General features: G+C 35.8%; 4 protein-coding genes across 4 annotated transcripts; 1 reads left to right on the forward strand and 3 right to left on the reverse strand.

Moving 5' to 3' along the window:
• Positions 1-1618: 1618 nt before the first annotated feature.
• Positions 1619-2252, reverse strand: LOC110135155 (keratin-associated protein 6-1). The gene has a single exon (XM_020890053.2). The coding sequence runs from the start codon at positions 2204-2206 to the stop codon at positions 1904-1906; it is 303 nt and encodes a 100-aa protein (XP_020745712.2). The 5' UTR covers positions 2207-2252; the 3' UTR covers positions 1619-1903.
• A 4347-nt stretch (positions 2253-6599) lies between these two features.
• LOC110135152 (keratin-associated protein 6-1-like) lies at positions 6600-7207 on the reverse strand. Its single transcript, XM_020890050.2, has one exon. The coding sequence runs from the start codon at positions 7159-7161 to the stop codon at positions 6874-6876; it is 288 nt and encodes a 95-aa protein (XP_020745709.1). The 5' UTR covers positions 7162-7207; the 3' UTR covers positions 6600-6873.
• Positions 7208-12822: 5615 nt separating this feature from the next.
• LOC139031121 (keratin-associated protein 20-2-like) lies at positions 12823-12969 on the forward strand. The gene has a single exon (XM_070455251.1). It carries the CDS (start codon positions 12823-12825, stop codon positions 12967-12969), a length of 147 nt encoding a protein of 48 aa, XP_070311352.1.
• A 5494-nt stretch (positions 12970-18463) lies between these two features.
• On the reverse strand, positions 18464-18745 carry LOC139031079 (keratin-associated protein 6-1-like). Its single transcript, XM_070455201.1, has one exon. It carries the CDS (start codon positions 18743-18745, stop codon positions 18464-18466), a length of 282 nt encoding a protein of 93 aa, XP_070311302.1.
• Between the last annotated feature and the right edge of the window lie 3647 nt (positions 18746-22392).

Consider the following 22392-nt stretch of genomic DNA (forward strand, 5'->3'; position numbering starts at 1 on the left):
TGTATATTTAATTTATATATTAAATATAATATAAATATATAATATATTTAATTTATATTTTAATATTTATATATATTTAAAATTAATTAATTTACATTGGGATACATGTGTCTCTTTCAATTCTGGTTTCCTCAATGTGTATGCCCAGCAGTGGGATTGCTGGGTCTTATGGCAGTTCTATTTCCAGTTTTTTAAGGAGTCTCCACACTGTTCTCCCTATTGGCTGTACTAGTTTGCATTCCCACCCACAGTGCAAGAGGGTTCCTTTTTCTCCACACTCTCTCCTGCATTTATTGTTTGTAGACTTTTTGATAGCAGCCATTCTGACTGGTGTGAGATGGTACCTCATTGAGGTTTTGATTTGCATTTCTCTGATAATGAGTGATGTTGAGCAAATTTTCGTGTGTTTGTTAGCCATCTGTATGTCTTCTTTGGAGAAATGTCTGTTTAGTTCTTTGGCCCATTTTTTGATTGGGTCATATATTTTTCTGGTATTGAGCTGCATGACTTGCTTGTATATTTTTCAGATTAATTCCTTGTCAGTTGCTTTGTTTGCTATTATTTTCTCCCATTCTGAAGGCTGTCTTTTCACCTTGCTTATAGTTTCTTTCATTGTGCAAAAGCTTTTAAGTTTAATTAGATCCCATTTGTTTATTTTTGCTTTTATTTCCATTACTCTGGAAGGTGGGTCCTAGAGGATCTTGCTGTGATTTATATCAGAGAGTGATTTGCCTGTGTTTTCCTCTAGGAGTTTTATAGTTTCTGGTCTTACATTTAGATCCTTAATCCATTTTGAGTTTATTTTTGTGTATAGTGTTAGAAAGTGTTCTAGTTTCATTCCTTTAGAGGTGGTTGATCAGTTTTCCCAGCACCACTTGTTAAAGAGACTGTTTTCGGCATTGTATATTCTTGCCTCCTTTGTCAAAGATAAGGTGTCCATAGATGTGTTGATTTATCTCTGGGCTTTCTGTTTTGTTCCATTGATCTATCTTTCTGTCTTTGTGCCAATACCATACTTTCTTGATGACTGTGGCTTTGTAGTATTGTCTGAAGTCAGGCAGGTTGATTTCTCCAGTTCCATTCTTCTTTCTCAAGATTGCCTTAGCGATTCAAGGTCTTTGTATTTCCATATAAATTGTGAAATTATTTGTTCTACTTCTGTGAAAAATACCATTGGTAGCGTGATAGGGATTGCATTGAATCTACAGATTCCTTTGGGTAGTATACTCATTTTCAGTGTATTGAATCTTCCAATCCATGAAAATAGTATATTTCTCCATCTATTTCTGTCATCTTTGATTTCTTTCATCAATGTTTTATAGTTTTCTATATATAGGTCTTTTGTTTCTTTAGGTGGATTTATTCCTAGGTATTTTATTCTTTTTGCCACAATGGTGAGTGGGATTGTTTACTTAATTTCTCTTTCTGTTTTCTCATCATTAGCATCACAGACTTTTCTGAAGTTACAAATCTAGAAATCAGTACAGCAAAAATAAATAAAGATTGAGGAAAGTATTTCCCAAAGAAAAGTAATTGTTACCCTGATAACAACCAAAAAATAAAAGGCAGATTGTGCATAATAAATAGACAAAAATGAAACAAGTTTTCTTCTCCTCATTTATTAGTTCAAAATTTATTAGGAAAATAGAAACAAATTTAGGATAAAATTATGAAAATGAATCTATACCAAAATCATCTCAATGTGAAGAAGAACATCAGCTCATAAGGTGAATTTCATATTCTTCCAGATATCAAGTGGCATCAGATACATATATCAGGCCTTTAGCAAATCATATCAGAAGTCTGTAGTGTTGTGTACAATGAGCATCATCTGAGGGTGAGGCAGAGAACTTTTGGGGTCCAGAACTGGTGAATTGGAGGATGGGAGTCTTCTACCACATCCTCAATAGTAGTAGCCAAAGCCAGAGCCATAGCCAGAGCAGCATCCATAGCCACTTCCACAGAGAGAGCGGGCGCCATAGCCATAGCCACAGCCGTAGCCACAGCCCAGCCTGCGGAAGCCAGAGCCATAGCCAGAGCAGCATCCATAGCCACTTCCACAGAGAGAGCGGGCGCCATAGCCGTAGCCACAGCCCAGCCTGCGGAAGCCAGAGCCATAGCAGGAGCCATAGCCACAGCCCAGGCCTCCGTAGCCGTAGCTTCCACAGCCGAGCCCGCCATAGTAGTTTCCGTAGTAGCCACACATGGTGTTGGTTGTTGAGGTTGTTCTCGGGTGGAGAAGGAGAGTAGAAGTGTCACTTGAGTGTGGAGAGTTCTCCCTGCAGAGGACGTTTTATACGCCCTCATTGTGGGTGTGATCCACCACAAACACTCATGCTATTGGCTAATTTTTCAGGACCAATATGAGTAATCTGTTGACTACAGGTTTTAGGGATGACTTCACAAGCATTGAGCAGATATGTTTTGTTTCACCACATCTGAGCCAGTTAGTGGGTCATTAACAGAATCAATTGTCTCATCCTCAAATCCTTACCCATGACATATTTAAATTGCCCTTTGTAACTAATCTTTATGGCAGTAAATACCATTTTTATTGACAAACTCTGACCTGCTCCAGAAAAACAATAATTTTGCCTTACTTTATATTGACATTCAACAAATCATAGTATTGAACCTTAACCTTGAACTTCTCCTTCTATAATATTACTTCCTCCCCCAATCCATTGTTTTCCTTTAAGGATTTATCTCATTTTCATGTGAGAGATTGCTTACTGCTAAAAGCCAAATGTTATCACTGAGCTACATGAGACTTGACTGACAGCAAATAGTTTGAAATTATGGAACACTAGGCCTGAAAAAGACTGGACTTTTCTTTATCTTTTACGTTAGTATTTTGTACATTTTTAAAATTCTGTGTTTAAATTATAAAATATTTTTTCCATGGTTTCAAGTTTATACCCTGAATTTACACTCAAAAATAAAAGGAAATTATGAGTGCTCCTTTGCCTTTTCTGGGGAAAATATCTAGACCAGAAAAGAATATTTTATATCTATATAAAAAGAGGAAAAAAGTTTAGTTATAAGAGCTGCCACTTGAGTAAGTTACTTTATATCCTTCCTTTTTGAATGTTGTAAAATGGAGAGTTTTACCACATCTTACAGTGGTTCTGAGAATAATATGAGATAATGCACATAAGGTATTTTGCACAGTGATTGCTCTATAGTAAATAGCTAACAACTTTAGTTAATATTACTTTATTAACACAATAATTAAAAGTTATTCAAAGTTTGGATGTAGAATTCTATGAATAACAGCAGATAAGATAGAATATTCTTAGATAAAATCAAAGACAGAGGAAAAAAAAGACAAAATAAACAGTGCATACAATAGTAAATGATAACACATACAAAGCATTTATTAAATTCCAAGCATTATCTAAGTGCTTTACATATTTTAACACACTTAGCTCTCGCAAAAATCCTAGAATAGTTTGTAATTTTTATGTAAGAATGCCAAGCTCAAAGAAGTTGCAGCATTTGCACAATGTCATAGGCACAACTTAAATCTTAGTGCAACGTAATTATATGTACTTTCTAACTGATGAGACAGTCTGGGAATTGCTATCCCTTTTATAATAATAGTGGATTATTTATAATAGAAATCCATGAATTTAAACCCATGTAAATGAACAATCGAGTAAAAAGAAAAACTGTTTTCAGTAGAATACCTGTTAATGTATTTGAAAAAAATACAATGAAAATCAGAAAAGTCAACATTTGCAATCCATCATAATAAATAATTAGGCAAGAAAGGAAAATAAATGATAAGATGTGGTAAACTGTGGCATATGAATGGAATATTTATACAGTCACAAAACATCTCTACCAAAATACTTCTTAATTGCAAAAAAAAATAATAAAAGTAACTTTTGAGCAGAAGAATCTAATATTTACAACTGACCAAGTTGCAAAGTTATCATAAGTAATGAAGCAAATCAATAAGTGCCTAAAAATAGATATAATAAAAAGCAAACCTATTCACTATTTTGACAGAATTCATAATCTTGTTCTAATCACTTGGAAACTTTAAAGCTAAACTGAAGCATGCTTTAAAAGAAAAAAAAATTGCTATAATCTACAAAAAATTTATGATTATGGGAAATACTTGACAGCATGACAACTGAATGCACTACATGACCTTAATAGATTATTCTTCTGTAAAAGATTTATTGGAGCAATCTATTCTTGAGTGAATGTTGTGAAAAGAAAGAGAAAAAAGATTTCGATAGAGGATAAAGTTGAGTTGACATAGCACTCAGTGGAAACCTCAGGAAACCATCTGTGGGACTGTGGATGGGGATGTCCGAACAGTTACTGGGATTGAACAAGGCATGTTATACCACCACTCTGATCAATCACTGGGGATTGGAAGTAGGCATGATCTCTTATGAGGGTTGCTAGTTAGCTGAGGGCATTCTACATTATACACACTCTATATACTTGATTGAACTATAAGCTTAATTTTTGACATGTGTAATGATCTTAATTTTAGTCTTGGAAATATTGGTTTAAGAAATATATGATTATTATAATTGATACAATCATAGAAAAACTGATGGTGACATAGTCTCAGTTCAGTTCAGTTCATTCGCTCAATCGTGTCTGACTCTTCACGACCCCATGGACCACAAGACGCCAGACCCCCTGTCCATCACCACTCCCGGAGTTTACTCAAATTCATCTCCCTTGAGTCAGTGATGATCATCAGTGAATGATTGTCTCAGAATGTTAAAAAATGTATTCGTGTATTAACAACATGAAATCTTGAAAGCCTGTGGAAATGCTCTAGATTTTATGAAATGTTAGATTACAACAGACAATAAATTGCAAAGTATGACGATTTGTACAAATTGGATTCTGTATCAAAAATAAAGCTACAAAAATTGGAAAAATTAAACCTAGATTATGAATTATATGGGCTTCCCACGTGGTGCTAATGGTAAAGAACCCATCTGCCAATGAAGAAGATTGCAGAGACTCGGGTTTGATCCCTGGGTTGGGAAGATTAAGAATTAGATAATAGAATTGTATCAGAACTATATTTCTTTTTGTGATAATGGAATTTTGGTTATGTGGGGAGCCATATCTTACCGTTGGAGAAGGAAATGGCAACCCACTCCAGTTTTCTTGCCTGGCAAATCCCATGGACAGATGAGCCTGGCGGTTGCAGTCTGTGGGTTGCAAAGAGTCGGTCACAACTGCAGAGACTTAGCACATATCTTATTATATTCATTTAAGAATGAAGTGTCATGAAGTTTGCAGTATATTTTCATATGTTTCAGGAATAATGTTTGGGTGTTTGAGTATATGAATATGTGTGTGTGTGTGTGTGTGTGTGTGTGTGTGTATGTGTAGGAAGAGAGACACAGAGAAAGAGAGAGATAGAGGAAGAAAGAGAAAGACAGACAGAGGAAACAAAACTTGCAAAATATTAAAAACTGCCAAATCAATATAGGTGGACAGTTTTAGGTACTCATAATATTACTTCCTATAATTAATTGAGGAATTCAAAAATTTTTAAATTAACTTCTGGGAGAAATGAATTTAAATCTAGAAAAATATTATTCTTGGAGTACTAAAATCTGCAGTGATTCATTTTTCAATGCCTAAATTTCCTGCCTGAAAGTGTGAACCTGAGCACAGAGGGTAAAAAATGTGGATAAGAATTTTAAATAACAGAATGCAAAAAGTGTGAAAACTTTGGGTAACAAAGAGGGGATAAGTAAAATACATTAATATGTGTCAGATAACAAGAGTATCAGATACTATTAAATGGCTCTAAACTGAAATACACAGTGGATGTTAGAAAAGGTGTCACTTAAAAAAAAACAAAAAACTATAGTTCAAGGCATTTAAAAGTTTGGTGAAGGCAGGGTAGGTTAAAATTTCTTTCCTTCTTGTGCTGGGGTAGCACAGGAAACACTTTTTGTTTAAATATACCTAAAACTGAAATTAGAATTTGATAACTATATATCAGATTGTATTTTCTAAAGGACTCCACGTAGATGAAGAATTTGGAATAATTTGTTTGGAATACACATTGTATCCAGGCAACGCTTACCTACATTGGCAGATGTAAATTTCTTTAATCCTCATGATGGACCAGCAAGCACAGATCACTGCTTTACCAGAGCAGGACACTGAAGGCTTTAAGACCTCTACTTTCTTATGTTACAAGTGAAGAATTTGGTAGAGCAACTAAAGTAGAAATACTAAAAGAAGCTATTCTCTAAAGAAGATTCTTTTCTTTAGTTCAAAAAAGGAAAAAAGAAAACCAAAAGGACATATTCTTTTGTTGTTGTTTAGTTGCTAAGTTGTGTCTGACTCTTTTTGTGATTCTCTGAACTGTAGCCCACCAAGCTCCGTGGGATTTCCAATGCAAGAATACTGGAGTGGGTTGCCATTTCTCTCACCAGGGGATCCTCCTGATCCAAGGATCAAACCTGTGTCTCCTGTATTGGCAGGTGAGTTTTTAACCAGTGAGTCACCCAGGGAAGCCCCAAATGACAAATAATGCATTTAAAATGAAAAAAAAAAGAAAAGAAAGAAACAGGTTTATGATTCTATATTGAACAGGTTTATTAGGAAAATAGAGAAAAGCCTTCTGCATGAAGGTCAAAAGAGTTTCTGTGATGGCATCATTCTAATGAGAGATCATGACTAGAGTTCTCAAATGAATTTCACATTCTTCCACTCTTTAGACATTAAATTCAGAAAGGGAAGGGTTGGTGTATCAGATGCAGAGGGCACCAGAAGGCAAGGCTTTAGCAGGATGAAGAATGTATGGGGTTCATTCAGAATTGGTGAATCCTGATGTCCATGTGTAGAGGATGAGAGTCTTCCGTGGCATCCTCAATAGTAGTAGCCAAAACCAGAGCCATAGCCAGAGCCGCATCCATAGCCACAGCCAGAGAGAGAGCGGGCGCCATAGCCGTAGCCACTTCCACAGAGAGAGCGGGCGCCATAGCCGTAGCCACTTCCACAGAGAGAGCGGGCGCCATAGCCGTAGCCACAGCCATAGCCACAGCCCAGCCTGCGGAAGCCAGAGCCATAGCAGGAGCCATAGCCACAGCCCAGGCCTCCGTAGCCGTAGCTGCCACAGCCGAGCCCGCCATAGTAGTTTCCGTAGTAGCCACACATGGTGTTGGTTGTTGAGGTTGTTCTCGGGTGGAGAAGGAGAGTAGAAGTGTCACTTGAGTGTGGAGAGTTCTCCCTGCAGAGGGCCTTTTATACGCCCTCAGTGTGGGTGTGACCCAGCACGCCTTCATGCCATTGGCTAACTTTATGACTGATCTAATTAGTTTATTGTTTACAACCAAAGATGAAACCTCAGATAAATTCAGCAGGATTGCTATGTTGCCATCCCAGTTTGGATTCCTCTTGTCCAATTAAGGACTTGAATGAGGAGACGCAGACTCACACCTACACAGTCCCGTCCCAGATTATGTTTTATTTTAACCACCTGGCACCTTCAGTATAGTAAGAAAGATATTTGTTGATCTTAATCTTATTTGCTCTTGACCTCAGTTTGTTTCACTAAACTTTAAAAAATTTTTTGTAAGACTAACAACTCCTTTTTACTCAAAGATTCTTATCCTCTTGATCCAAATTATCTTCTTCAGGGATTCATTTCTTTCCTATATTGAAACCATAATGTATCTTTTATTCCCATGATGTAGATCATAATCCAACCAGTTAAAATTTCCAGTAAGCAAAGTCTGAGCAAAATGTGTGTTATATTTTTCTGCCTATGCCAATGACTAATTCACATTTATGTTCAATTTCTATTGAAGGACTGCAAAATAGGAGTTATTTCTTGAAATGTGATTTCTCCACTTGTTTTTCTAAATTGAATATATAGTTATAAAAATTAGTTTGTTCATTAATATTAGATTTATATTCTAAGAAAATATCCAATAGACTAACATGCATTTATGTTTATTAATGTGCTAAACCAAGTCCCTTATCAACATATTCAATTATTAAGTTTGTTTTGAAACTGTCATACTGAGTTCTCTTGCATATTCCTAGTGTTATTGCTCACTTAATTAAAATTAGTGTGACAATTCCTCCCATTGGGAAGCACAAGGAAAGTGAGGAAAGTTTCTTATTATAGTTAAACTGTACTTTGTACCCTTAAGAGGATGCACATTGGGAGGTAACATGATCCATCATCTATGTGTAATCTATCAGTGGATTTCTATTATTCTAAATTAAAAGATGCTTACTCCTTGGAAGGAAAGTTATGACCAACCTAGATAGCATATTAAAAAGCAGAGACATTACTTTGCCAACAAAGGTCCATCTAGTCAAGGCTATGGTTTTTCCAGGAGTCATGTATGGATGTTAGAATTGGACTGTGAAGAAAGCTTGAGTGCCAAAAAATTGATGCTTTTGATGTTGGAGAAGATTCTTGAGAGTCCCTTGGACTGCAAGGAGATCCAACCAGTCCATCCTGAAGGAGATCAGTCCTGGGTGTTCACTGGAAGGACTGATGCTGAAGCTGAAACTCCAATACTTTGGCCACCTCGTGAGAAGTGTTGACTCATTGGAAAAGACCCTGATGCTGGGAGGGATTGGGGGCAGGACGAGAAGGGGACGACAGAGGATGAGATGGCTGGATGGCATCACCAACTCAGTGGACATGGGTCTGGGTGGACTCCAGGAGTTGGTGATGGACAGGGAGGCCTGGTGTGTTGCAATTCATGGGGTCGCAAAGACTCAGACATGACTGAGCAACTGAACTGAACTGAAGGATATTTCTGAGTCAAAATATTATTTTTATAATCCTCTCATAAATTTAGGCAAGGACAGAGAGTATAAGATGTTGGACACACCGTGTATTTTAGTAAAATCTCCTCTGGAGATGAAAAGAATAAAACTATGAGGTTTTAAAAAAAAATTCTAATTCTTGAGAAGTACATTTTAATGAGTCAGAAAATGCTTCTTAGTAAACTGGAGTGTTTTTATACTAAGAGTCAAGCCAAACACAATTATCATTCATTTAACATGTGTTTTTGAATGTTGTTTCCATGTGTTTATTTGGTAAGTTCACTTTTGTAAAATAGACATAGTATTGTGACATTTGTTCACCCCTTGCTGGATTGAGATACTGGGATTACAAAACGTCTTTACTATATCATTTTCAGATTTCCTGTACAGACAATTAATGTCACCTCAACTATGACAATGCAGAGTCAATCAAGAGATAACAAAATATGTTTCCAGGAAAAAGCTCATTAAAATAGAATGATGATCAGTCTTCCTCTAGGCTATCTAAGTTCTTAAAACATAATCTGAAATTGGTATGACTAAAATTGCCTCTCAATTTTTTTAAAAATGCAATTAACTTTTTTTAGGGGAGGTATTTTATTAGAGTAGTTACAAAGACATTGTTATGTTGAACAAAATAATGTCCCTGATAATAACATTTACTATGTTGTTTCTTCATAGAGTTTAATTCCTGGATTTAATTTGTTTCTCTAAGAGCACTGAGTTCCTTTCTCTCTAGTCACAACGGAGAGCATTGTACTCTATGAGATTCCTTTTAATTTTTTTTTTTTTTTTCTGGTGTGATTTTCTTAACTACGTTCTGTTCTCAAGTACATCCCAAAATCAAAAACAGATAAAAAGCCCTCTTTCTCTCCTTGGTCCTTTCCTGCTAATATCCCATTTTCTTCTACTTCATGGCAAAATTTCACATAAATCAATATTTCTATGGTGTTTTCTATTCTCTCTTTATCCCTTTTGTCTTGGTCCACCTCTTTTTACTGTCTCTGAGTAGTACTCGGGTTCACCAACTTCCCTTTTCATTACTAAAATACACTCCAACTCTTACTTACACCCTACCACTCACATTTGGTTCAATTGCAGTATACCCAATTGCTCCTTTTCCATATCCTTTCTCTTTTTACTTTTTCAGACTTTTTTCTCAAATGTGAAGGTGCCCAGTTAGCTGTTTGCTCCTCTTATAGTTTCTATTTAAATTCTCTTTGCTTGCATAACTGGAAATGTTACTTTAGCCAATTAATCTCAATTGACATTTTCAGTTCTGATATATAGTCATATGATCCCTTGACATCTCCTTTGATTGTTAATGATCATCATAATTTATCAGAATGAAAATGAGTTCCTGATTCCTCATACCCTCAAAACTCCTCTGTTTTTTTGCTACATTTAAAAGCATGTAAGACCTAAGTCAGGTTAGACCTCTCCCAATGGTTTATCCATTCATGTCTTTCTGCATTAATGTTGCTATGCTATACCAGGCACCACTTAAATTTGAATTTCAAATTATTAAATCTCAGAATATTGAATTTCTCAGGTATTGCAAGGCATATGTATATGCACAAAAAATCATGTATCTGAAAATCAAATGTATCTGGGTCAGTGTCTGTATTTGCTGTATCTGCAAACCCAAACCATAGAAAGCACAGCCTTTATGATCTGCCCTGTTTTAGTCTCAAGTACACCTATGAGTGCACCTTGAAACACTCTTCTCCATACATAAGTCAATAACCTTTCTTCTGTTTAGATGTACCATTTGTTTCCAACTTTGGGTCACTGATCTTCTGCTGCTAAGTCACTTCAGTCGTGACCGACTCTGTGCTACCCCATCCCTGGGATTCTCCAGGCAAGAACACTGGAATGGGTTGCCATTTCCTTCTCCAATGCATAAAAGTGAAAAGTAAAAGTGAAGTTGCTCAGTCGTGTCCGACTCTTTGCGACCCCATGGATTGCAGTCTACCAGGCTCCTCCATCCATGGGATTTCCCAGGCAAGAGTACTGGAGTGAGGTGCCATTGCCTTCTCTGCTGACCCTCTGAAGATAATAGCAAAAGGCTAGAATCTTATCTTCAATTGGATCTTTCTAATGGAATTTCCCTGACTGGTTTTTCTAGTAGTCATGTATGTATGTGAGAGTTGGACTATAAAGAAAGTTGAGCACTGAAGAATTGATGCTTTTGAACTGTGGTGTTGGAGAAGACTCTTGAGAGTCCCTTGGACTGCAAGGAGATCCAACCAGTCCATCCTAAAAGAAATCAGTCCTGAATATTCATTGGAAGGACTGATGCTGAAGCTGAAACTCCAATAGTTTGGCCACCTGATGGGAAGAGCTGACTCATTTGAAAAGACTCTGATGCTGGGAAAGATTGAAGGCAGGAGGAGAAGGGGATGACAGAGGATGAGATGGTTGGATGGCTTCACCAACTCAGTGGACATGAGTTTGAATAAACTCCGGGAGTTGGTGATGGACAGGGAGGCCTGGTGTGCTGCAGTCCATGGGGTCATAGAGTCAAACATGACTGAGAAACTGAACTGAACTGAACTGATCATCTAGTCTGAAATAATCTCTCACCAATAGTCCTTAGATTTACCTTATTCCTTGCCTTGACTCATTCCTTAAATAGGCTTAACCTTATCAGAAATGATCTCATTCACCTAAAGAATTTGCTTTCAGATATCTGCCTATATTTTCTGCCGATGTTCAGTTCAGAGTGTAAGATTCAACACAAAATGGATCTTGTCTGTACTGTTCATTGCACCATCCATTGTGCTCATAACAATCCCTAACATACAATTGATCCTCAAGAGCTTTATGTACAAAAGAATCAACAAATTTTCAAATCAATATAATCAGGGACATCTAAAATTTTTGTTGCTTTTCTATTTTGAAATAATTTTAGTTATCAAAAGTAGAAAAAAAATACCCTTTACCCAGTTATACTTATGCTAATATCTTTAATAACCAAGTACAAAATTAGGAAATTAACCTGGCACAATATTCTTAAGTAATCTACACATTTTACTTGAATTTCACATTTTTACCATTAATGTCCTTTTTCTGCTCCAGGATCCAGTCCAAGTTCCTACATGGCTTTTGGTTGTCTTATCTCTTTAGTCTCCTCCAATTGGTGAGAGCTTTTCAATCTTTCTTTTATAACACTGACAGATTCAAAGAGCCAAATGTTTTGTAGTTTATTCCTAAATTTGAGTTTGTCTGTTTTCTCATAACAAAGTTGAAGTTATATGTTTTAGCTAAGATACCAGAAGAGATTGGGTATTACATTGGGCCATAGGAGGAGTTTCATAATATCAGTAAAATTTTAAAAGTCTCTGGAATAGATTTTTGATCTCAAAGTAGTGATAGACTAAGTATTTCTATTTCTATATAATTATGGTTCACGGCTTTAAACTTCAGGGACTCTACCATGGCCTTTTTCATATGAAGTATAAATCAAAGTGAATAACATTGCTCCACAAAAATTAATAAAACATATTAATCATTCAAGGATTTATAAATGAACTATGTCTTTTCTACATCTTCTGTACGTCTTTTTCCAAGTCTCCGCCACAACTTTTCCATTGTTCCTACCACTTTGAAGCCATATTTTGTTACCAAGACTGCATGTATGCAGATAGAAGGAGGGTATTATTAAATGAAACTAATTTTTAACATGTAGAATCTATGTTGGTTACATGATCTCATGATGTCTAGCAACATAGTTAGAACTTGAAACCTGAAATAAACAAGTCATTGAATTAGAAAAAAATCTTCTGTTAAAAGCATATAATTTCATGATAGGCATCTTGACACACAGCACAGTTGTCTTGTTTTGGATACATTGGTTATGAAGAATTCTTGAGATGGTTTTAATGCCAATTAGCTTGGAATATGAGTGCAATAGTGACTGTGGTTGCCCCACATGCTACTTAGTTGTTATATAAGGTGCTGTGCAGATTATCAACTTAAAACTCTTGAAACAAAATTTGTTCTTCAACTGAGCCTTCTCCTCACATCATGAGTGTCTACAACAACTACTATGGTGGCCTAGGCTCTGGCTACGGTGGCCTGGGATGTGGTTATGGATGTGCCTATGGTGGCTGTGTATATACCTGCTATCATCCATGCTGCTATGGAAGATACTGGTCTTCTGGCTTCTTCTAAGAAATTCTAAATTGCTCATCTATTCGAAACATGATCTTATAAGGCACAATGTATACTTTCTGCATTATTTATAATAAGGAGGGATATTCAAACATTGACTACTGAATCTTAGGCTACCATACAACATTAGACCTTTTATGATTAAATTGCCTGAATCCAAAATTTAGAAAGTTATTCATGTAATCCATGTTAGTATTGTATGATTGAATATAAACAATTTTTGAGCAATTGCTTTGGTAAAATATATCTAACTTCATTTTTCATTAAAGGTACTCTGTTTTCACACCTTTTCATTTTCATGTGTATTCTTTAATCTAGCTTTCTTCAGATTGTATGTGAGTGTGTGAATATATGAGATTGTTGACACTTTCACTACTCTACAGTAGACAATTTTGGCGCATGGATGGTTATATTCAACCACTGCTTTTCTAATATATGTTTTCGTGAGCATATCCAAGGGCTTCTATTACGTACTTTGGTATCATCAAAGTCTTATCTTTGATCAAATAAAATTTCACTAAAGATATAGGCAAAGTGATAGCTCTATTTTCACCACTTCATGCTAATTCTTAAGAATTTCATTCTTTCTTGATACTATTTTAAGATATGTTCTGGGAGATGTAATTTTTCTCCTCAATTTTGTATTATTACTAGCCTTTTTCTCATTGACAACTATGTGCTTGAACTCATCTTAGGCATTGTATCTGCAACAAAGGGCTTTATTTCATTTATTTCATTTTACCTTGTCATAGTAAAATATAGAATTTGAGGTCTGTTTCAGTGAAATTTTCAAGGGGTCAGCCTCTGCATGTCTTTTGGGAAGAGACCTGTTATTTTTTCATAACAAGGCAATGGCTTTGGTAGGCTGAAACCATTCAAACATAGGCCAGAGGCAGGATACAGGCTGAAAAGTGTATCCTTGATCCTGGTAAGTCTGGGTAATGTTCAGCAAACCTGTTATTATAAATTTAGTTAATTTTTGCTATTTATTATATATAAATAATAATATCAACAAGGACAAAAATATAAATTAGTGAGTTATAAATATGTTTTTAGTAACTAATGTTAAAATTTGGAGTAACTTAAATGACACACTCGTAACTGTCTATTCACAAGTACTTTCTGAATAGGGGGTCAAAGTATGAGACTGCTAAAATCTTAAACTGTCCCAAATGCATATTTTTTAGAAGCATTTAGAGGGAAGAATTGTGTAGGTATGCCTTGCTTCATCAGTTGAAGACAGGTTACGCATGGAACTACACATGAATTTGTTTTATTTAAACTCACTGGCTCCTTTTGGCTTTACAAAAGGTCGATCTTGGGACTTCCCTGGCGGCTCAGACAGTGAAGGATCTGCCTGCAATGCAGGAGACTCGGGTTTAACTCTTGAGAGGGAAGACCCCTGGAGGAGGAAATGGCAGTCCACTGCAGTATTCTTGCCTGAAAAATTCCAAGGACAGAGGAGCCTGGTGGGCTACAGCCTGATGGACATGACTGAGTGACTAACACACACACACACACACTCCACACACATGCTCTGTCTTGGAGAATATTATATATTATATATGGGTTCTTGAAAGAAATCTAAGAGAAATCTGTGTTCTCTTGTAGTTGTGTATTCTTTTGATAGCTAGGTCTAGTTGGTTTATAATTTTCTTCAACCATTTATATTATAATCTTCTATATAGTTATTTTATTTAATATTCAAAATGGGATATTAGAGCAGCCATCTATTTTTATTGCAGTCTCCTTTCAGTCCTGTCCATTCTTGATTTATGAATTTTGGAGCTCTGTTGTTAGGTACATATGAATTTTAAATTGTTATATCTTCTTGAACGATTATGTTATTTATCATAAAAAGGGTCCATCTTTATCACTATTGAAATTCTTTGTTTTAAAGTCTAGTTAGTCTGATATTGATATATGTACTTCAGCTTTCTAATGGTAGCTGTTTGCACTATATATATGTACACATATATGTATGCATATGTATATATATGTGCATTTGTCTGTGCTTGTTTCAAGAGAATTTAATTATTGAAACATTTTTTTGATGGCTTCTCTAAAATCTGTGTCAGATAATTCGATTAACTTAGTGTTAGGGTCAGTTGACTATCTTTTTCCATTGAAGTTGTCATTTTGTTGATTCTTGGTATGATGGTATAAGAGAAATTTTGTTTGTTAGAGCATCTTGGTTCTATTTAAATCTCTCTCTCTCCCTTTTTTTAAGTTGGCAGTCCTCTTGTTCAGGTTTAGCACACGGGTTCTGTGAGCTATGATTCATAAAGTTCAGAATTGCTGCAGTGTTATTTTGGTGTCTTTGGTTTATCTTGACCACTGGCTGACCCACTGGTTCCTGATGCTTGAAAGAGCAGAAGGAATTTCACTGGCTCAGGCTCTGTGTGTCTCTTGGTGGAGTAGTGGCATAGTGAGATTCCCACCTACCTCCCTCACTACCAAGATGACTCTTGGATGGGATAGGAGAGTCTTGGGTACCTAGGGCAAAGGCTTTTGGGATTCAGAAAAACTCCCTTCAAATAATATATTAATAAAAAATGAATCACATGGAAGATTGGAAAACATTTAAAATTGATTAATAAAGAAATGCAATGTACCAATGTATGGCTTACCAATAAAGAAGTGATTAGAGGGAAATTTATAATTTTATTTTTATTATTTTTAATTATATAATTTATATATTATATAATTATATAATTTTAATTATAATTTAAATTTATATAATTTAAAATTTTAAAATATTATGTTAGAAAAAAAGAATATTTAAAATTAATGTTCTAAGTTTATTTAAACAGCTAGAAAGTAACATAAAATTAACTATAAAGTAAGAAAGATGAAGGAAAAATATACACAAGTGGAAACAATTCAACAGAAAAGGACATGCCATAAAGAAAATAATACACAAGTTTGGTAGGCCAAACTGATATATTCTGGACAAATTGATCAAGAATATAGGAGAGATAACACAAATTACCAATCTGAAGAATGATAGAATCAACACCTTTTAAATCTAACAGACTCTAAAAATAATAGTGGATAAGTAGAAAGGATGTTATGCCAGTAAATTCCACAACATGGATGAAATGGAAAGTTTCTTTTAATTAAAATATTATCAAAATTAATGAGTAAATCTGAATACCATTTTATCTATTAAAGAAAATGAATACATTATTCAAAACAGCTTTCCACAAAATAAGCTCTAGGTTTAGATGACTTCAAAGGTAAATTTTGTTAAATATTTAAACATCATTTTTATTGTTAATTTAAGAAAAAGATAGTAATCTAGGAGCTTTCCTCAAATATATTCTCTGAAACAATGCCTAAAAAGGTATATACTGTATTCACAAGTATTTTATTAATTGTACCAGAACACAGAATTCATAACTATCTATCTATCTATCTATCTATCTAGGAGATGTAAGTAGAAACATATCAATAATGAAAAGCTTTAATACACCACTCTCAGAACAAGCATATCTAGTAGAAAAAAATTGGTGAAACAAGAGGGCACCTACAATTTAATTTATAAGGTAGATTTTGTGGATATATGTCCATCTATATACTTATAGTAGAGAAAAACCTCAAGTTTGCACAGAAAATATATAAAAATTGATTAAAAGGAAAATAATTTGTCCATTTTTAATATAGAGATGCTGCAGAAAACATTTTTAGACTGCTTTGCTATGAAGCTAGAGGTTGTTAACAAAAACAAGGGACAGAAAATCCTGTTCTAGTGAGTAAATCTTTGATTAAGCATCCCTCAGGTGAAAGAATAAATATAATCTGAGACCACAGAATTTCAAAATAAATAATGGTAGTGGGGATATTAATTAAGAAAATTGATGAAAAATATTCACGCACTAATTGGAGAAAAATTTACAACACTAACCACTTTTGTCAGTGAAAGATGAAAGAAATAACATAAATAATTAATATCTTGGTTAAAGGAGTCTTAAATAAAAATAAGTAAACCAAAGGAAGTGCAAAGAAGGAGGTAATAAACAGCTAAGCAGAAATTAATGAAATAGAAAACAGAAAAAAAAATCAATTGGCTTTTAATATGCCTCAAAATATTACTATTTGAAAAGATTGGCATTTATAAATCATTTGCTAATTTGATCAAAGGGGGAAAGAGTAAAAGAGAAAAAGAAAAAGCCTATACAAAATTAGAAATAATGAAAAATAAACACTTAAATAAGTTTAAAAAATGTTATGAATCTACTTTACAGATCTTTGTGGATATAAATTTGAAACCCAGATGCAGTGAATAATTTCCTAGGGGAATATAGAGTACCAGAACTGATACATTTACACTGAGGAGTTATAGACTGATTTCCTTAGGAGAAGTAGAGAAAATCATTATAGAAATACCCTACAAAATATTCTAGATCTAGATAATTATGCATGAAAATTCTACCAAATTTTCAGAGACAAAATGATTTGATGTCCTATAAATTATTCCAGAGCACTGCAAATGAGGGAAACTGCTTGATTCCCAATAGAAAGGATGCATAGCATTGATATCAGTGCTAGGTAAACAATTAAGATGCCACTATGATTTCTTCCTCTTGATGTCAATGGCCTAGTGTGATGCTCTCCTCTTGAGTATAGACAAGATATGTAAATTACTTCTAACTAATATTATACAGAAAAAGTGATGAAACATTTGATTGTTTATGTGATTATGTTACATAAAATTGTATGGGATTATAGTGCCCATCTTGGGCTTCCCTCATACCTCAGCTGGTAAAGAATCTGCCTGCACTGCAGGAGACCTGGGTTCAACTCCTGGGTCAGGAAGATCCCCTGGAGAAGGAAATGGCAACCCACTCCAGTATTTTTGCTTGGAGAATCCCATGAACAGAGGGTTCATGGGGTCTCAAGAGTCAGACAGGATTTAGCGACCAAACCACCACCACCATAGTGCCCATCTTACTGGAGTGTTTTCCCACCATTCTGGGCTTTGAATAGACAAGCAAACATGTAAGGAACTACAGGCAGCCTCCTAAAGCTGAGAGTGGCCTCTAGTAGTCAGCTTGCAAATGCCTCCCACCAATAGTCAGTGTTGAGCCCCTCAGTTACATAACCACACAGAATGGAATTCAGCCCAAGAAAAGTGTGTAGGTAATATTGAACGTCAAATAACTGACTTAAAAACCAGGATTGCTCTTTGGATTGATTAATTTTATTAGATCAAAAAACAAACAAGCTCCAGGATGAAAGCATCAAGTTACTATGATATCATGATTCTAATGAAAGAAGAACTGTTGAGTTCACAGGCAAATTTCACTTTATCCACTTAATGAGGTAAGTTCTGGGAAATGTATTGGTTAGATGGTAGGTCCACAATAGACCACACTAAACTCCCATGATGCCGCCTAATTATCATCCAGGGCACAGACACAGAACATGAGGACTTCAGAGCTGGTGAATCCTGGTGTCCAGGTGTAGAGGATGAGAGTCTTCTACAGCGTCCTCAATAGTAGTAGCTAGAGCCAGAGCCATAGCCGCATCCATAGCCACAGCCAGAGAGAGAGCGGGAGCCATAGCCGTAGCCACTTCCACAGAGAGAGCGGGAGCCATAGCCGTAGCCACTTCCACAGAGAGAGCGGGCGCCATAGCCGTAGCCACAGCCATAGCCACAGCCCAGCCTGCGGAAGCCAGAGCCATAGCAGGAGCCATAGCCACAGCCCAGGCCTCCGTAGCCGTAGCTGCCACAGCCCAGGCCGCCATAGTAGTTTCCGTAGTAGCCACACATGGTGTTGGTTGTTGAGGTTGTTCTCGGGTGGAGAAGGAGAGTAGAAGTGTCACTTGAGTGTGGAGAGTTCTCCCTGCAGAGGGCCTTTTATACGCCCTCAGTGTGGGTGTGACCCACCACACCTTCATGCCACTGGCTAGCTTTATGACTGATCTAATTAGTTTGTTGTTCACAACCAAAGATGAAACCTCAGAGAAATTCAGCAGCTTTGTTGTGTTGACATCTGAGTTTGGATTCCTTTTATTTAATTGAGCATTTAAATTAGGGGAGACATAAACTCACACCTACACAGCCCTGTCCCAGATTACATGTTCATTTTAACTTCTTAGAACCATTCCTTATATCTTAAAAAGAAGATATGTTAGTTATTGGATCCCTAGGATCCAATTGGATCACTAAGGTTGTTATTTTGTAGCACTTTATACCAAAAAATTCCTTTGAATCTTAAATTTTGATCTAAATTGTTGCTTTTTTTCAGGAATCCAGTGTCTTTTCTAAGCAAAATCATAATGGATCTTTCACGTCCACAAAGTTGATTATTTTACTTATTAAAATGTCAGGGGAGTCAGTTCTGAAAAAAAAAATGCCTTCTACTTTCTTATGTATCAATGAGTGTACATTTTATTTATGTTCAACTTCTAGTGAAGAACATAATAGAAGTAGTTCTCTGGAACCCAATTTCTACATTTTCCTTTTCCCCCCTAAGTAATTAGTTAATTTTTTAAGTGACTTTTCAACTTTCATGTTTGTGTTAATAATAAATTAGAGAAGTGTTTCTTTCTCAATCAGTCAAGTAGTTCAGTCAGTTCAGTCGCTCAGTCGTGTCCGACTCTTTGCGACTCCATGAATCGCAGCACGCCAGGCCTCCCTGTCCATCACCAACTCCAGGAGTTTACTCAAACTCATGTCCATTGAGTCCATGATGCCATCCAACCATCTCATCCTCCGTCATTCACTCCTCCTCCTGCCTTCAATCTTTCCCAGCATCAGGGTCTTTTCAAATGAGTCAATTCTTCGCATAAGGTGGCCAAAGTATTGGAGTTTCAGCCTCAATACATCAAATGAAAAGCTTTGTAACCTGCTATACTGAGCTCTCTTGCATAGCCCTTGAATTACAACTTGTCTTCATTCAAATGGCTGTGAAACTCATCCTGTTGAGTAGCCAAAGAAAAATGGTAGTAGGGTTATAGATAAAAAGTGTATTTCTGTGTCTTTAAGGAAATCCTTGTGGGAAAGCAGCTTTCTTTGTACATCACAAGAATTTCTGATATACAGTGATAATTATTCTTCAAAATATTATTTTTATAGGTAACTTCAGGTAACCACGGGCTTTCTTAGTGACTCAGATGGTAAAGAATATGCCTACAATGCAGGAGACCTGGGTTTGATCTCTGGGCCAGTAAGATGCCCTGGAGAAGGAAATACTGAGTCCAGTATTCTTGCCTGGGCAATCCCATGGACAGAGAAGCCTGTTGGGCCACAGTTTATGGGTTGCAATGAGTCAAATACCACTGAGTGACTATCTCTTCAGGTAACCTTAGATAGGAATTAGAGAGTAAAATGTGGGACTGGTTTACATTGCAGTGAAGATGGTTTAAGAATTCAGACATCCTCTGAACTTCAATCAACTCTCTCTGGGGATCATCACAACATGGACATAGATTTTGTTAAGTTACTTGATTCATCTAACATCATAACTATGCAAATGGTCAAGAGAACATAGCATCTTAATGAAACACAAAAGTATTTTCATGCTGGAGATCAGATCTTTAGAGCATTCAACTGTTCTTCCATCATGTGTTTTTGAATCTATTTTCCATGTGTGTTTCTTGTTAGGTGCATTTTCGTAACATAAATATTCTATTGTGACATTTAATTCACTATCTACTGGATTGAGATATTGTAAGCAGAGGGCATCTTCAATTTCTCATATAGAAACTAGCAAAGGCTTCATCTTCCACAGTGCAAAATAAGTCAAACAATAACTTAATTTTTTAGTAAAAACTAGTTGAAATAACAAAACAATTAGTCTTCAAGGATATTTAAGTCCTTAGAACAGTGACTAATTTTGGTAAGCCATAATTATATCAGTTAATTTTTAAAAAAACACTACAAGTAACCTGTAGTTTTGTGTTTCTGATTTTAAAATATAGAATACATTTTTTTTACAACACAATATTCCTAATAACGTTTACTAGATTTTTTTCTCCTATTATTTATTTTCAGGAATTAATTTGCTTCTTCTTAATTGAGTTGCCCTCTCTGATCATATCGATGTGAGCTTTGCACAGCATCACTTTTTTCTCCCATTCTTTTCTAGTGTGTTGTTCTGGATATACTAAATTCTCAAATATATTCCAAAAAATAAAGCAAGTCTTATTTCACCCTTCATACCCTTCAAAGTAATCTCTATTCCCATATTCTGCTTATACATATGACTGTAAAATGTCATATGTATACTTTCATGGAGGCATTTTAGTATCTCTTTAGCACTTCAATCATAATTTTGGGTTTTTGGCCTCCACTGCTCTACTGAAATGCTCCTGCAGAGATAATCAAGACTTCCCTGGTGGTCCAGTGGTTAAGACTCAATGCTTCCACTGCAGGGGTTATGGGTTCCATCCCTGGTAGGGAAACTTAGATCCCATATGCCATGTGGCATGGCCAAATACAAAACAAGAAAACAAAAACTGCTGAGTCTTGTCAAATACAGAGGTCAAGCATTCATTTTCCCCAGCTTCTGAGTACATATAGATCCACCAACCTCTTTTTTTATCCCTAAAAACTCCAACCTTTAACTTCACACTATGCACACAGCTTTGGTTCATTTCCCACCTCAGCAGCTGCTGCCTCTCAGTATCCTCTCTAATCCTCTCAGATTTTGCCCTCAAATCTTAGAGTTCCCAGAGATGTGTTCAACCCACTCATAATCTCTAGTCTCTACCTAAACTCTGTTTAATTAGAGCACTATGGATGCATTCTTTTGTTCAATCAATTTCAATTCCATTTTCAGTCTTATTACTTCATATATAATTTTCATATATATTTCCAATGTTTTCCACATATCTTCAAATTAACACTGCTATTTTCATATATGAATAGTGATTAAAAATTTAAGACAAATTGCATTCATCATTCTGTACACTCCCCAGCCTAATTTCTTTTCCATCTCATAGCACGCATGGCACAAATTAGATCTAATTCTCCTTTACCAAAATCCTGTAAGTGTTCCACATTGGGATTGCTAGAGTAGATACCAGACATGCAATTAGATTTCAATTTCAAAATATTGAATTTCAAATCTGAAATTCAGAAGATTGGATTTCCCAAAGATTGCAAGAGGGATACTTATACTAAAAATCATTTGTTTATGTGACATTCAGATTTAACTGATTTGCTTGCACTTTTATGTGCGATACCTGGATACATCTTGGGAAACATAGCTGACATAATCAACAAGTCAAAGCCATGACCACATCCATCAGTTCATCTGGTAATCCCTTTCCTCTCCATTAAAAATTCACACGTCTATGAGTGGCTTTTCAGTCCTTCAAATAGACCCACTTTGTTTCCACTTTAGGTTTTCCACCCTCCAGTCCTTGAAGTAACATCCAGAATGACTTTGCATTCTCTCTTCTCCTGGAGAA

The sequence above is a fragment of the Odocoileus virginianus genome, chromosome 25 (assembly GCF_023699985.2).
Source record: "Odocoileus virginianus isolate 20LAN1187 ecotype Illinois chromosome 25, Ovbor_1.2, whole genome shotgun sequence".
In the NCBI taxonomy this organism is placed as follows: Eukaryota; Metazoa; Chordata; class Mammalia; order Artiodactyla; family Cervidae; genus Odocoileus; species Odocoileus virginianus.

Bases quoted from the DNA above. Each gene is read 5' to 3' on its own strand.
- LOC139031121 (XM_070455251.1), top strand. From the start codon at position 12,823: ATGAGTGTCTACAACAACTACTATGGTGGCCTAGGCTCTGGCTACGGT.
- LOC139031079 (XM_070455201.1), bottom strand. From the start codon at position 18,745: ATGTGTGGCTACTACGGAAACTACTATGGCGGCCTGGGCTGTGGCAGC.
- LOC110135155 (XM_020890053.2), bottom strand. From the start codon at position 2,206: ATGTGTGGCTACTACGGAAACTACTATGGCGGGCTCGGCTGTGGAAGC.
- LOC110135152 (XM_020890050.2), bottom strand. From the start codon at position 7,161: ATGTGTGGCTACTACGGAAACTACTATGGCGGGCTCGGCTGTGGCAGC.